Source organism: Diadema antillarum, unplaced genomic scaffold (genome assembly GCF_040938485.1).
Source record: "Diadema antillarum isolate AM-2024a unplaced genomic scaffold, OU_Dant_1.0 seq00000783_RagTag, whole genome shotgun sequence".
NCBI classification, from domain to species: domain Eukaryota; kingdom Metazoa; phylum Echinodermata; class Echinoidea; order Diadematoida; family Diadematidae; genus Diadema; species Diadema antillarum.
Window position 1 is genome coordinate 1,386,208 of NW_027271671.1, and position 17,149 is coordinate 1,403,356.

Below are 17,149 nucleotides of genomic sequence, written 5' to 3' on the forward strand. Positions count from 1 at the left end.
TCCTGCCAGGGTGTACAAAGTAGCTGGGAATAAAAGGGTTATAGAAATTGTCCTGCCAAATGACAGGGTCTACATTGAGCTGGGAATAAAAGGGTTATAGAAATTGTCCTGCCAAATGAAAGGGTGTACACTGAGCTGGGAATAAAAGGATTATAGAAATTATCCTGAAAGGGTCTACACTGAGCTGGGAATAAAAGGGTTATAGAAATTGTCCTGCCAAATGAAAGGGTGTACACAAAGCTGGGAATAAAAGGGTTATAGAAATTGTCCTGCCAAATGAAAGGGTCTACACTGAGATAGGAATAAAAGGGTTATAGAAATTGTCCTCCCAAATGAAAGGGTCTACACTGAGATAGGAATAAAAGGGTTATAGAAATTGTCCTCCCAAATGAAAGGGTGTACAAAGTAGCTGGGAATTAAAGGGTTATAGAAATTGTCCTCCCAAATGAAAGGGTGTACCAAGTAGCTGGGAATTAAAGGGTTATAGAAATTGTCCTGCCAAATGAAAGGGTCTACACTGAGCTGGGAATAAAAGGATTATAGAAATTATCCTGAAAGGGTCTACACTGAGCTGGGAATAAAAGGGTTATAGAAATTGTCCTGCCAAATGAAAGGGTGTACACTGAGCTGGGAATAAAAGGGTTATAGAAATTGTCCTGCCAAATGAAAGGGTCTACACTGAGATAGGAATAAAAGGGTTATAGAAATTGTCCTCCCAAATGAAAGGGTCTACACTGAGATAGGAATAAAAGGGTTATAGAAATTGTCCTCCCAAATGAAAGGGTGTACAAAGTAGCTGGGAATTAAAGGGTTATAGAAATTGTCCTGCCAAATGAAAGGGTCTACACTGAGCTGGGAATAAAAGGATTATAGAAATTATCCTGAAAGGGTCTACACTGAGCTGGGAATAAAAGGGTTATAGAAATTGTCCTGCCAGGGTGTACAAAGTAGCTGGGAATAAAAGGGTTATAGAAATTGTCCTGCCAAATGACAGGGTCTACATTGAGCTGGGTATAAAAGGGTTATAGAAATTGTCCTCCCAAATGAAAGGGTCTACACTGAGATAGGAATAAAAGGGTTATAGAAATTGTCCTCCCAAATGAAGGGGTGTACAATGTAGCTGGGAATTAAAGGGTTATAGAAATTGTGCTGTCAAATGAAAGGGTGTACACTGAGCTGGGAATAAAAGGGTTATAGAAATTGTCCTGCCAAATGACAGGGTCTACATTGAGCTGGGAATAAAAGGGTTATAGAAATTGTCCTCCCAAATGAAAGGGTCTATACTGAGATAGGAATAAAAGGGTTATAGAAATTGTCCTCCCAAATGAAAGGGTGTACAAAGTAGCCGGGAATAAAAGGGTTATAGAAATTGTGCTGTCAAATGAAAGGGTGTACAAAGTAGCTGGGAATAAAAGGGTTATAGAAATTGTACTGCCAAATGAAAGGGTGTACACTGAGCTGGGAATAAAAAGGGTTATAGAAATTGTCCTGCCAAATGAAAGGGTCTACATTGAGCTGGGAATAAAAGGGTTATAGAAATTGTCCTGCCAAATGAAAGGGTCTACACTGAGATAGGAATAAAAGGGTTATAGAAATTGTGCTGTCAAATGAAAGGGTGTACAAAGTAGCTGGGAATAAAAGGGTTATAGAAATTGTCCTGCCAAATGAAAGGGTGTACACTGAGCTGGGAATAAAAGGGTTATAGAAATTGTCCTGCCAAATGAAAGGGTCTACACTGAGATAGGAATAAAAGGGTTATAGAAATTGTCCTCCCAAATGAAAGGGTGTACAATGTAGCTGGGAATTAAAGGGTTATAGAAATTTTCCTGCCAAATGAAAGGGTCTACACTGAGCTGGGAATAAAAGGATTATAGAAATTATCCTGAAAGGGTCTACACTGAGCTGGGAATAAAAGGGTTATAGAAATTGTCCTGCCAGGGTGTACAAAGTAGCTGGGAATAAAAGGGTTATAGAAATTGTCCTGCCAAATGCCAGGGTCTACATTGAGCTGGGAATAAAAGGGTTATAGAAATTGTCCTCCCAAATGAAAGGGTCTACACTGAGATAGGAATAAAAGGGTTATAGAAATTGTCCTCCCAAATGAAGGGGTGTACAATGTAGCTGGGAATTAAAGGGTTATAGAAATTGTGCTGTCAATTGAAAGGGTGTACACTGAGCTGGGAATAAACGGGTTATAGAAATTGTCCTCCCAAATGAAAGGGTGTACAAAGTAGCCGGGAATAAAAGGGTTATAGAAATTGTGCTGTCAAATGAAAGGGTGTACAAAGTAGCTGGGAATAAAAGGGTTATAGAAATTGTACTGCCAAATGAAAGGGTGTACACTGAGCTGGGAATAAACGGGTTATAGAAATTGTCCTGCCAAATGAAAGGGTCTATACTGACATAGGAATAAAAGGGTTATAGAAATTGTCCTGCCAAATGAAAGGGTGTACCAAGTAGCTGGGAATTAAAGGGTTATAGAAATTGTCCTCCCAGATGAAAGGGTGTACAAAGTAGCTGGGAATTAAAGGGTTATAGAAATTGTCCTGCCAAATGAAAGGGTCTATACTGAGCTGGGAATAAAAGGGGTATAGAAATTGTCCTGCCAGGGTGTACAAAGTAGCTGGGAATAAAAGGGTTATAGAAATTGTCCTGCCAAATGACAGGGTCTAAAAAGTAGCTGGGAATAAGGGGGTTATAGAAATTGTCCTGCCAAATGAAAGGGTGTACAAAGTAGCTGGGAATAAAAGGGTTATAAAAATTGTACTGCCAAATGGAAGGGTCTACACTGAGCTGGAAATTAAAGGGTTATAGAAATTGTACTGCCAAATGGAAGGGTCTACACTGAGCTGGGAATAAAAGGGTTATAGAAATTGTCCTGCCAAATGAAAGGGTCTACACTGAGATAAGAATAAAAGGGTTATAGAAATTGACCTCACAAATGAAAGGGTGTACAAAGTAGCTGGGAATTAAAGGGTTATAGAAATTGTCCTCCCAAATGAAAGGGTGTACAAAGTAGCTGGGAATTAAAGGGTTATAGAAATTGTCCTGCCAAACGAAAGGGTCTACACTGAGCTCGGAATAAAAGGGTTATAGAAATTGTCCTGCCAAATGAAAGGGTGTACAAAGTAGCTGGGAATAAAAGGGTTATAAAAATTGTACTGCCAAATGGAAGGGTCTACACTGAGCTGGGATTAAAAGGGTTATAGAAATTGTCCTCCCAAATGAAAGGGTGTACAAAGTAGCCGGGAATAAAAGGGTTATAGAAATTGTGCTGTCAAATGAAAGGGTGTACAAAGTAGCTGGGAATTAAAGGGTTATAGAAATTGTCCTGCCAAATGAAAGGGTGTACAATGAGCTGGGAATAAAAGGGTTATAGAAATTGTCCTGCCAAATGAAAGGGTCTACACTGAGATAGGAATAAAAGGGTTATAGAAATTGTCCTCCCAAATGAAAGGGTGTACAAAGTAGCTGGGAATTAAAGGGTTATAGAAATTGTCCTCCCAAATGAAAGGGTCTACACTGAGCTGGGAATAAAAGGATTATAGAAATTATCCTGAAAGGGTCTACACTGAGCTGGGAATAAAAGGGTTATAGAAATTGTCCTGCCAAATGAAAGGGTGTACACTGAGCTGGGAATAAAAGGGTGATAGAAATTGTCCTGCCAAATGAAAGGGTCTACACTGAGATAGGAATAAAAGGGTTATAGAAATTGTCCTCCCAAATGAAAGGGTCTACACTGAGATAGGAATAAAAGGGTTATAGAAATTGTCCTCCCAAAGGAAGGGGTGTACAATGTAGCTGGGAATTAAAGGGTTATAGAAATTGTGCTGTCAAATGAAAGGGTGTACACTGAGCTGGGAATAAACGGGTTATAGAAATTGTCCTCCCAAATGAAAGGGTGTACAAAGTAGCCGGGAATAAAAGGGTTATAGAAATTGTGCTGTCAAATAAAAGGGTGTACAAAGTAGCTGGGAATAAAAGGGTTATAGAAATTGTACTGCCAAATGAAAGGGTGTACACTGAGCTGGGAATAAACGGGTTATAGAAATTGTCCTGCCAAATGAAAGGGTCTACACTGAGATAGGAATAAAAGGGTTATAGAAATTGTCCTGCCAAATGAAAGGGTGTACCAAGTAGCTGGGAATTAAAGGGTTATAGAAATTGTCCTGCCAAATGAAAGGGTCTATACTGAGCTGGGAATAAAAGGGGTATAGAAATTGTCCTGCCAGGGTGTACAAAGTAGCTGGGAATAAAAGGGTTATAGAAATTGTCCTGCCAAATGAAAGGGTCTAAAAAGTAGCTGGGAATAAGGGGGTTATAGAAATTGTCCTGCCAAATGAAAGGGTGTACAAAGTAGCTGGGAATAAAAGGGTTATAAAAATTGTACTGCCAAATGGAAGGGTCTACACTGAGCTGGAAATTAAAGGGTTATAGAAATTGTACTGCCAAATGGAAGGGTCTACACTGAGCTGGGAATAAAAGGGTTATAGAAATTGTCCTGCCAAATGAAAGGGTCTACACTGAGATAACAATAAAAGGGTTATAGAAATTGACCTCCCAAATGAAAGGGTCTACAAAGTAGCTGGAAATAAAAGGGACTTATAGAAATTGTCCTGCCAAATGAAAGGGTCTACACTTAGCTGGGAATAAAAGGGCTATAGAAATTGTCCTGCCGAATGAAAGGGTGTACAAAGTAGCTGGGAATAAAAGGGTAATAAAAATTGTACTGCCAAATGGAAGGGTCTACACTGAGCTTGAAATAAAAGGGTTATAGAAATTATCCTCCCAAATGAAAGGGTGTACACTGAGATGGGAATAAAAGGGTTATAGAAATTGTCCAGCCAAATGAAAGGGTCTACACTGAGATAGGAATAAAAGGGTTATAGAAATTGTCCAGCCAAATGAAAGGGTCTACACTGAGCTTGAAATAAAAGGGTTATAGAAATTATCCTCCCAAATGAAAGGGTGTACACTGAGCTGGGAATAAAAGGGTTATAGAAATTGTCCTGCCGAATGAAAGGGTGTACAAAGTAGCTGGGAATAAAAGGGTTATAAAAATTGTACTGCCAAATGGAAGGGTCTACACTGAGCTTGAAATAAAAGGGTTATAGAAATTATCCTCCCAAATGAAAGGGTGTACACTGAGATGGGAATAAAAGGGTTATAGAAATTGTCCAGCCAAATGAAAGGGTCTACACTGAGATAGGAATAAAAGGGTTATAGAAATTGTCCAGCCAAATGAAAGGGTCTACACTGAGCTTGAAATAAAAGGGTTATAGAAATTATCCTCCCAAATGAAAGGGTGTACATTGAGCTGGGAATAAAAGGGTTATAGAAATTGTCCTGCCAAATGAAAGGGTCTACACTGAGATAGGAATAAAAGGGTTATAGAAACTGTCCTCCCAAATGAAAGGATGTACAAAGTAGCTGGGAATTAAAGGGTTATAGAAATTGTCCTCCCAAATGAAAGGGTGTACAAAGTAGCTGGGAATAAAAGGGTTATAGAAATTGTCCTGCCAAATGAAAGGGTGTACAAAGTAGCTGGGAATAAAAGGGTTATAGAAATTGTCCTGCCAAATGAAAGGGTGTACAAAGTAGCTGGGAATAAAAGGGTTATAAAAATTGTACTGCCAAATGGAAGGGTCTACACTGAGCTGGGATTAAAAGGGTTATAGAAATTGTCCTCCCAAATGAAAGGGTGTACAAAGTAGTCGGGAATAAAAGGGTTATAGAAATTGTGCTGTCAAATGATAGGGTGTACAAAGTAGCTGGGAATTAAAGGGTTATAGAAATTGTCCTGCCAAATGAAAGGGTCTACACTGAGCTGGGAATAAAAGGATTATAGAAATTATCCTGAAAGGGTCTACACTGAGCTGGGAATAAAAGGGTTATAGAAATTGTCCTGCCAGGGTGTACAAAGTAGCTGGGAATAAAAGGGTTATAGAAATTGTCCTGCCAAATGACAGGGTCTACATTGAGCTGGGAATAAAAGGGTTATAGAAATTGTCCTCCCAAATGAAAGGGTCTACACTGAGATAGGAATGAAAGGGTTATAGAAATTGTCCTCCCAAATGAAGGGGTGTACAATGTAGCTGGGAATTAAAGGGTTATAGAAATTGTGCTGTCAAATGAAAGGGTGTACACTGAGCTGGGAATAACCGGGTTATAGAAATTGTCCTCCCAAATGAAAGGGTGTACAAAGTAGCCGGGAATAAAAGGGTTATAGAAATTGTGCTGTCAAATGAAAGGGTGTACAAAGTAGCTGGGAATAAAAGGGTTATAGAAATTGTACTGCCAAATGAAAGGGTGTACACTGAGCTGGGAATAAAAGGGTTATAGAAATTGTCCTGCCAAATGAAAGGGTCTACATTGAGCTGGGAATAAAAGGGTTATAGAAATTGTCCTGCCAAATGAAAGGGTCTACACTGAGATAGGAATAAAAGGGTTATAGAAATTGTGCTGTTAAATGAAAGGGTGTACAAAGTAGCTGGGAATAAAAGGGTTATAGAAATTGTCCTGCCAAATGAAAGGGTGTACACTGAGCTGGGAATAAAAGGGTTATAGAAATTGTCCTGCCAAATGAAAGGGTCTACACTGAGATAGGAATAAAAGGGTTATAGAAATTGTCCTCCCAAATGAAAGGGTGTACAAAGTAGCTGGGAAATAAAGGGTTATAGAAATTGTCCTGCCAAATGAAAGGGTCTACACTGAGCTGGGAATAAAAGGATTATAGAAATTATCCTGAAAGGGTCTACACTGAGCTGGGAATAAAAGGGTTATAGAAATTGTCCTGCCAGGGTGTACAAAGTAGCTGGGAATAAAAGGGTTATAGAAATTGTCCTGCCAAATGACAGGGTCTACATTGAGCTGGGAATAAAAGGGTTATAGAAATTGTCCTCCCAAATGAAAGGGTGTACACTGAGCTGGGAATAAAAGGGTTATAGAAATTGTCCTGCCAAATGAAAGGGTCTACACTGAGATAGGAATAAAAGGGTTATAGAAATTGTCCTCCCAAATGAAAGGGTGTACCAAGTAGCTGGGAATTAAAGGGTTATAGAAATTGTCCTGCCAAATGAAAGGGTCTACACTGAGCTGGGAATAAAAGGATTATAGAAATTATCCTGAAAGGGTCTACACTGAGCTGGGAATAAAAGGGTTATAGAAATTGTCCTGCCAGGGTGTACAAAGTAGCTGGGAATAAAAGGGTTATAGAAATTGTCCTGCCAAATGACAGGGTCTACATTGAGCTGGGAATAAAAGGGTTATAGAAATTGTCCTCCCAAATGAAAGGGTCTACACTGAGATAGGAATAAAAGGGTTATAGAAATTGTCCTCCCAAATGAAGGGGTGTACAATGTAGCTGGGAATTAAAGGGTTATAGAAATTGTGCTGTCAAATGAAAGGGTGTACACTGAGCTGGGAATAAACGGGTTATAGAAATTGTCCTCCCAAATGAAAGGGTGTACTAAGTAGCCGGGAATAAAAGGGTTATAGAAATTGTGCTGTCAAATGAAAGGGTGTACAAAGTAGCTGGGAATAAAAGGGTTATAGAAATTGTACTGCCAAATGGAAGGGTCTACACTGAGCTGGAAATTAAAGGGTTATAGAAATTGTACTGCCAAATGGAAGGGTCTACACTGAGCTGGGAATAAAAGGGTTATAGAAATTGTCCTGCCAAATGAAAGGGTCTACACTGAGATAAGAATAAAAGGGTTATAGAAATTGACCTCCCAAATGAAAGGGTGTACAAAGTAGCTGGGAATAAAAGGGACTTATAGAAATTGTCCTGCCAAATGAAAGGGTCTACACTTAGCTGGGAATAAAAGGGTTATAGAAATTGTCTTGCCGAATGAAAGGGTGTACAAAGTAGCTGGGAAAAGAAGGGTTATAAAAATTGTACTGCCAAATGGAAGGGTCTACACTGAGCTGGAAATAAAAGGGTTATAGAAATTATCCTCCCAAATGAAAGGGTGTACACTGAGCTGGGAATAAAAGGGTTATAGAAATTGTCCTGCCAAATGAAAGGGTCTACACTGAGATAGGAATAAAAGGGTTATAGAAATTGTCCTCCCAAATGAAAGGGGGTACAAAGTAGCTGGGAATTAAAGGGTTATAGAAATTGTCCTGCCAAATGAAAGGGTCTACACTGAGCTGGGAATAAAAGGATTATAGAAATTATCCTGAAAGGGTCTACACTGAGCTGGGAATAAAAGGGTTATAGAAATTGTCCTGCCAGGGTGTACAAAGTAGCTGGGAATAAAAGGGTTATAGAAATTGTCCTGCCAAATGACAGGGTCTACATTGAGCTGGGAATAAAAGGGTTATAGAAATTGTCCTGCCAAATGAAAGGGTGTACACTGAGCTGGGAATAAAAGGGTTATAGAAATTGTCCTGCCAAATGAAAGGGTCTACACTGAGATAGGAATAAAAGGGTTATAGAAATTGTCCTCCCAAATGAAAGGGTGTACCAAGTAGCTGGGAATTAAAGGGTTATAGAAATTGTCCTGCCAAATGAAAGGGTCTACACTGAGCTGGGAATAAAAGGATTATAGAAATTATCCTGAAAGGGTCTACACTGAGCTGGGAATAAAAGGGTTATAGAAATTGTCCTGCCAGGGTGTACAAAGTAGCTGGGAATAAAAGGGTTATAGAAATTGTCCTGCCAAATGACAGGGTCTACATTGAGCTGGGAATAAAAGGGTTATAGAAATTGTCCTCCCAAATGAAAGGATCTACACTGAGATAGGAATAAAAGGGTTATAGAAATTGTCCTCCCAAATGAAGGGGTGTACAATGTAGCTGGGAATTAAAGGGTTATAGAAATTGTGCTGTCAAATGAAAGGGTGTACACTGAGCTGGGAATAAACGGGTTATAGAAATTGTCCTCCCAAATGAAAGGGTGTACAAAGTAGCCGGGAATAAAAGGGTTATAGAAATTGTGCTGTCAAATGAAAGGGTGTACAAAGTAGCTGGGAATAAAAGGGTTATAGAAATTGTACTGCCAAATGAAAGGGTATACACTGAGCTGGGAATAAAAGGGTTATAGAAATTGTCCTGCCAAATGAAAGGGTCTACACTGATATAGGAATAAAAGGGTTATAGAAAGTGTCCTGCCAAATGAAAGGGTGTACAAAGTAGCTGGGAATTAAAGGGTTATAGAAATTGTCCTGCCAAATGAAAGGGTCTACACTGAGCTGGGAATAAAATGGTTATAGAAATTGTCCTGCCAGGGTGTACAAAGTAGCTGGGAATAAAAGGGTTATAGAAATTGTCCTGCCAAATGGCAGGGTCTAAAAAGTAGCTGGGAATAAGGGGGTTATAGAAATTGTCCTACCAAATGAAAGGGTGTACAAAGTAGCTGGGAATAAAAGGGTTATAAAAATTGTACTGCCAATGGAAGGGTCTACACTGAGCTGGAAATTAAAGGGTTATAGAAATTGTACTGCCAAATGGAAGGGTCTACACTGAGCTGGGAATAAAAGGGTTATAGAAATTGTCCTGCCAAATGAAAGGGTCTACACTGAGATAAGAATAAAAGGGTTATAGAAATTGACCTCCCAAATGAAAGGGTGTACAAAGTAGCTGGGAATAAAAGGGACTTATAGAAATTGTCCTGCCAAATGAAAGGGACTACACTTAGCTGGGAATAAAAGGGTTATAGAAATTGTCTTGCCGAATGAAAGGGTGTACAAAGTAGCTGGGAATAGAAGGGTTATAAAAATTGTACTGCCAAATGGAAGGGTCTACACTGAGCTGGAAATAAAAGGGTTATAGAAATTATCCTCCCAAATGAAAGGGTGTACAAAGTAGCTGGGAATAAAAGGGTTATAGAAATTGTGCTGTCAAATGAAAGGGTATACAAAGTAGCTGGGAATAAAAGGGTTATAGAAATTGTCCTCCCAAATGAAAGGGTCTACACTGAGATAGGAATAAAAGGGCAAGGGTTATAGAAATTGTCCTCCCAAATGAAAGGGTGTACAAAGTAGCTGGGAATTAAAGGGTTATAGAAATTGTGCTGTCAAATGAAAGGGTATACAAAGTAGCTGGGAATAAAAGGGTTATAGAAATTGTCCTGCCAAATGAAAGGGTGTACAAAGTAGCTGGGAATAAAAGGGTTATAGAAATTGTCCTGCCAAATGAAAGGGTGTACAAAGTAGCTGGGAATAAAAGGGTTATAAAAATTGTACTGCCAAATGGAAGGGTCTACACTGAGCTGGGATTAAAAGGGTTATAGAAATTGTCCTCCCAAATGAAAGGGTGTACAAAGTAGCCGGGAATAAAAGGGTTATAGAAATTGTGCTGTCAAATGAAAGGGTGTACAAAGTAGCTGGGAATAAAAGGGTTATAAAAATTGTACTGCCAAATGGAAGGGTCTACACTGAGCTGGGAATAAAAGGGTTATAGAAATTGTCCTCCCAAATGAAAGGGTCTACACTGAGATAGGAATAAAAGGGCAAGGGTTATAGAAATTGTCCTCCCAAATGAAAGGGTGTACAAAGTAGCTGGGAATTAAAGGGTTATAGAAATTGACCTCCCAAATGAAAGGGTGTGCAAAGTAGCTGGGAATAAAAGGGACTTATAGAAATTGTCCTGCCAAATGAAAGGGTCTACACTTAGCTGGGAATAAAAGGGTTATAGAAATTGTCCTGCCGAATGAAAGGGTGTACAAAGTAGCTGGGAATAGAAGGGTTATAAAAATTGTACTGCCAAATGGAAGGGTCTACACTGAGCTGGAAATAAAAGGGTTATAGAAATTATCCTCCCAAATGAAAGGGTGTACACTGAGCTGGGAATAAAAGGGTTATAGAAATTGTCCTGCCAAATGAAAGGGTGTACACTGAGATAGGAATAAAAGGGCAAGGGTTATAGAAATTGTCCTCCCAAATGAAAGGGTGTACAAAGTAGCTGGGAATTAAAGGGTTATAGAAATTGTCCTGCCAAATGAAAGGGTGTACAAAGTAGCTGGGAATAAAAGGGTTATAAAAATTGTACTGCCAAATGGAAGGGTCTACACTGAGCTGGGATTAAAAGGGTTATAGAAATTGTCCTCCCAAATGAAAGGGTGTACAAAGTAGCCGGGAATAAAAGGGTTATAGAAATTGTGCTGTCAAATGAAAGGGTGTACAAAGTAGCTGGGAATAAAAGGGTTATAAAAATTGTACTGCCAAATGGAAGGGTCTACACTGAGCTGGGAATAAAAGGGTTATAGAAATTGTCCTGCCAAATGAAAGGGTGTACAAAGTAGCTGGGAATAAAAGGGTTATAGAAATTGTCCTGCCAAATGAAAGGGTGTACAAAGTAGCTGGGAATAAAAGGGTTATAAAAATTGTACTGCCAAATGGAAGGGTCTACACTGAGCTGGGATTAAAAGGGTTATAGAAATTGTCCTCCCAAATGAAAGGGTGTACAAAGTAGCCGGGAATAAAAGGGTTATAGAAATTGTGCTGTCAAATGAAAGGGTGTACAAAGTAGCTGGGAATAAAAGGGTTATAAAAATTGTACTGCCAAATGGAAGGGTCTACACTGAGCTGGGAATAAAAGGGTTATAGAAATTGTCCTCCCTAATGAAAGGGTCTACACTGAGATAGGAATAAAAGGGCAAGGGTTATAGAAATTGTCCTCCCAAATGAAAGGGTCTACAAAGTAGCTGGGAATTAAAGGGTTATAGAAATTGACCTCCCAAATGAAAGGGTGTGCAAAGTAGCTGGGAATAAAAGGGACTTATAGAAATTGTCCTGCCAAATGAAAGGGTCTACACTTAGCTGGGAATAAAAGGGTTATAGAAATTGTCCTGCCGAATGAAAGGGTGTACAAAGTAGCTGGGAATAGAAGGGTTATAAAAATTGTACTGCCAAATGGAAGGGTCTACACTGAGGTGGAAATAAAAGGGTTATAGAAATTATCCTCCCAAATGAAAGGGTGTACACTGAGCTGGGAATAAAAGGGTTATAGAAATTGTCCTGCCAAATGAAAGGGTGTACACTGAGATAGGAATAAAAGGGCAAGGGTTATAGAAATTGTCCTCCCAAATGAAAGGGTGTACAAAGTAGCTGGGAATTAAAGGGTTATAGAAATTGTGCTGTCAAATGAAAGGGTATACAAAGTAGCTGGGAATAAAAGGGTTATAGAAATTGTCCTGCCAAATGAAAGGGTGTACAAAGTAGCTGGGAATAAAAGGGTTATAGAAATTGTCCTGCCAAATGAAAGGGTGTACAAAGTAGCTGGGAATAAAAGGGTTATAAAAATTGTACTGCCAAATGGAAGGGTCTACACTGAGCTGGGAATAAAAGGGTTATAGAAATTGTCCTCCCAAATGAAAGGGTCTACACTGAGATAGGAATAAAAGGGCAAGGGTTATAGAAATTGTCCTCCCAAATGAAAGGGTGTACAAAGTAGCTGGGAATTAAAGGGTTATAGAAATTGTGCTGTCAAATGAAAGGGTATACAAAGTAGCTGGGAATAAAAGGGTTATAGAAATTGTCCTGCCAAATGAAAGGGTGTACAAAGTAGCTGGGAATAAAAGGGTTATAGAAATTGTCCTGCCAAATGAAAGGGTGTACAAAGTAGCTGGGAATAAAAGGGTTATAAAAATTGTACTGCCAAATGGAAGGGTCTACACTGAGCTGGGATTAAAAGGGTTATAGAAATTGTCCTCCCAAATGAAAGGGTGTACAAAGTAGCTGGGAATTAAAGGGTTATAGAAATTGTCCTGCCAAATGAAAGGGTGTACAAAGTAGCTGGGAATAAAAGGGTTATAGAAATTGTCCTGCCAAATGAAAGGGTGTACAAAGTAGCTGGGAATAAAAGGGTTATAAAAATTGTACTGCCAAATGGAAGGGTCTACACTGAGCTGGGATTAAAAGGGTTATAGAAATTGTCCTCCCAAATGAAAGGGTGTACAAAGTAGCCGGGAATAAAAGGGTTATAGAAATTGTGCTGTCAAATGAAAGGGTGTACAAAGTAGCTGGGAAAAGAAGGGTTATAGAAATTGTCCTGCCAAATGAAAGGGTGTACACTGAGCTGGGAATAAAAGGGTTATAGAAATTGTCCTGCCAAATGAAAGGGTCTACACTGAGATAGGAATAAAAGGGTTATAGAAATTGTCCTGCCAAATGAAAGGGTCTACACTGAGCTGGGAATAAAAGGGTTATAGAAATTATCCTGCCAAATGACAGGGTCTACATTGAGCTGGGAATAAAAGGGTTATAGAAATTGTCCTCCCAAATGAAAGGGTCTACACTGAGATAGGAATAAAAGGGTTATAGAAATTGTCCTCCCAAATGAAAGGGAGTACAAAGTAGCTGGGAATAAAAGGGTTATACAAATTGTACTGCCAAATGGAAGGGTCTACACTGAGCTGGGAATAAAAGGGTTATAGAAATTGCCCTCCCAAATGGAAGGGTCTACACTGAGATAGGAATAAAAGGTTTATAGAAATTGTCCTCCCTAATGAAAGGGGGTACAAAGTAGCTGGGAATTAAAGGGTTATAGAAATTGTCCTGCCAAATGAAAGGGTCTACACTGAGCCGGGAATAAAAGGGTTATAGAAATTGTGCTGTCAAATGAAAGGGTGTACAACGTAGCTGGGAATAAAAGGGTTATAGAAATTGTACTGCCAAATGGAAGGGTCTACACTGAGCTGGGAATAAAAGGGTTATAGAAATTGTCCTGCCAAATGACAGGGTCTACACTGAGCTGGGAATAAAAGGGTTATAGAAATTGTCCTGCCAAATGAAAGGGTCTACACTGAGATAGGAATAAAAGGGTTATAGAAATTGTCCTGCCAAATGAAAGGGTGTACAAAGTAGCTGGGAATAAAAGGGTTATAGAAATTGTCCTGCCAAATGAAAGGATCTACACTGAGCTGGGAATGAAAGGGTTATAGAAATTATACGGCCAAATGGAAGGGTCTACACTGAGCTGGGAATAAAAGGGGTATAGAAATTGTCCTGGCAAATGAAAGGGTCTACACTGAGATAATTGTCCTCCCAAATGAAAGGGTGTACAAAGTAGCTGGGAATTTAAGGGTTATAGAAATTGTCCTGCCAAATGAAAGGGTCTACACTGAGATAGGAATAAAAGGGTTATAGAAATTGTCCTCCCAAATGAAAGGGTGTACAAAGTAGCTGGGAATTAAAGGGTTATAGAAATTGTCCTGCCAAATGAAAGGGTGTACAAAGTAGCTTGGAATAAAAGGGTTATAGAAATTGTCCTGCCAAATGAAAGGGTCTACACTGAGATAGGAATAAAAGGGTTATAGAAATTGTCCTGCCAAATGAAAGGGTCTACACTGAGATAGGAATAAAAGGGTTATAGAAATTGTCCTCCCAAATGAAAGGGTGTACAAAGTAGCTGGGAATAAAAGGGTTATAGAAATTGTACTGCCAAATGAAAGGGTATACATTGAGCTGGGAATTAAAGGATGGAGGGCGCCGTTACCACAAACTGTTGTGTCCTTCATGTAGAATGACCACCCATAAACCTCCTTAGCAAGTCTGAGTAAAGTCCAGTGACAATCAAGTTATTGCCTAAATAAGCATTTTTGCAAATTTTGACATGATCAGGGTGATATTTGACCCTGTAAAAGATGGACAGTGAGGGCAGCATTATCAATAGGTGTAGATATAGGTATAGGTGTAGATATATATAAAATCGGTCAAGAAACAAGGCCAGCGTCGCACACCCAAGCAGACCCTCCTAAATTCACCTTTTCATGTATAAAGATGGAACAAGCAAGGGCGCCACCACCAAAATCAATATAAAAGGCATCTTCATTTCACTATAATGCACCTTTTTGCCAAATTTGAAGAAAATCTGATAAGAAATGTGGCTGATAGAGTGCACATAAGAAATGTGGATTGGCATCCAAGTCGGAACACTGAGGGCGCTGTCACCACAAACTGTTGTGTCCTTCATGTAGAATGACCACGGAACAAGCAAGGGCGCCATCACCAAAAACAATAGGTGTCTTCGTTTTACCTTAACACACCTTCATGCCAAATTTGAAGATGATCGAAGAAGAACTGCAGCCAGTAGAGCGCTCGCAAGAAAATCTCTGCGGCGGACGCGGATGCGGACGCGGATGCGGATGCGGACGCCGCGCGACGAGGCCAAATCCATAGTATATCCACCGATCTCTGTTCAGGGGATACAATGACTCTAAATAGTTGCAATAACCAGTGCCAAGTCTGCAGCAGAGATTGTGCACATGGAATTTGACAACTCATAATACCTTCATAGAACACAACAAACTATGCTGCTAAGATCACTGCTGTGTGAAGAAATGGCTTACCAGGATTGAATTTGGGCTCCTTCTTCTTGAAGACAGCATCACTGACCCCTCGAAGAGACACATGGAGAGTGTGGATGGATGCCTGGACTGTGGCACTGGGTTGGATCACTCCAGCTTCAGTCTCACTCTCATCAGCTACAGACCCCAGCACATCAATGATCTGTACAACAGGGGATGGGATGTTCAGCAGAGTCCCACAACACAATGAAATGTATCAGCTGCTGCATGATAGCATGTACTACATATTAACTACATGAAATGATTACAGATTACCTCCTATCCTTCACAAATTGCAATAGATAAGAATATACAGTTGAACCTCTATTATCCGGCCTCCCTTTATCCGGATCTCTCTATTATCCGGACGCAATCTCGCCATGATTTTTTTTAAATAATTACGGGAAGAAAGGGGGATTCCCAACTCCTTGAGAACTCCTACCCAAACACACATGAATTACATATTACTTCCAATATGATTAACATACATTGCATCAAATTTCCTTCCAAATTGCTTACCTTCAGACATTTCAACATCCCGAAACATCCCCAAATGTAACAATGAAAAGGTTGCAGTATACACATTACTACATGTGGTACTACAATGGGCTACATCAGTACATGTGTATGTATATGTACATGTATAAAGCATTGAGTCTCCCGTATCCGGCCAAATCCCTTATCCGGATGAGTCCCGGTCCCGACTTGTCCGGATACGAGAGGTTCAACTGTAATCTGATACTTAATCTGAAGGAAGAATGCCTCATTCCTTCCCACGCAGAATTCATAAGAAGCAAATCTGGACATCATCAGTTTAAACACCAGCAGGCTGTTTACAATTAATGTACATTCTATGGAGAAAGTGGCCTTTCGATCTCAAATGATGACATCAGCACACATGTTGGTAAGTTTGAATTAAGATTGATTTGCTCTCAGATCTCCAATTATATCAACTAGTACATCATCAATGGTTTAATGCTTAATCTTTGACATACATAGAAAGAGATGATACTAGAACTTACCAGTATTGTTTGATTGCAATATTTGTTTCTATGTTCTGTGTAATGTGAAATTATCTTAAGTTTGTCTACTTCTTGTGACATAAAATCCAGGACCACAATAAGAAATAACAATTGACTTGAATTGTTATTTCTTATTGTGCTCCTGGATTTTATGTCACAACAAGTAGACAAACTTAAGATAACATAAAACCTGACATTCCCTAGCAATGCACTCATATGCTTCAACAGTAAAAGTATCAATGTACCTGGATCTTCTTGAAGGTGCCATACTGATTGGGTTTGAAACAGAAGATAATATCCATGGCTTCACCGGGATTAAGGTGCCCAAAGGCTGGGCGGGTGGCAAACTGGGCCACTGGCTGGAAGACAAAGGCAGCCGGAAGGACGGTGGAATCATTCTGTAGGCTGCAGAGGGTGTCAATTTGCTCCCCAACAGGGCACTCACCAAAGTCAAGGTTGGTCTGGGGTGAGAGGCTTAGTAGGACTGGCAAGGCAGTACCAGTCAGAGCCACTTCCAGCGTGGTCACTGTACAGCATGAACACATACAGTTATTTTTACCACTTTGTATTGGAATGCATGGGACAACTCGTCTACAGTCCTATATGGTAGAAACTTGCAACACACAGAATTGATATATTCTCTACTTTTGATATCTTGTAAAAATGTTGAAGCTGGATATTCCTCTCCTAGGCAAATTATATTTATGAGCAGAAGCTGAGTTATGCAAAAAATATATGCTTTAAATTGTGCCGAGTGAATTTCAGTCTTTCATATCCTCATATTCTCATACATAGGAGACACTTTACCTGTCATAAACAGGTGCATTTCCCCATC

At 39.5% G+C, this 17,149-nt stretch overlaps 1 protein-coding gene across 1 annotated transcript in view; it reads right to left on the bottom strand.

Annotated features, from left to right (window-relative positions):
* The window catches only part of LOC139739147 (cilia- and flagella-associated protein 47-like), a 105,770-nt gene that overhangs the window by 78,103 nt on the left and 10,518 nt on the right, over nucleotides 1-17,149 (bottom strand). The window contains exons 7-8 of the mRNA XM_071649764.1: nucleotides 16,560-16,840; nucleotides 15,296-15,455 (exon numbers count right to left, since the gene is read on the bottom strand). Of these exons, the coding sequence (XP_071505865.1) occupies nucleotides 15,296-15,455; nucleotides 16,560-16,840 (441 nt within the window). The remainder of the gene's footprint in view (nucleotides 1-15,295; nucleotides 15,456-16,559; nucleotides 16,841-17,149) is intronic.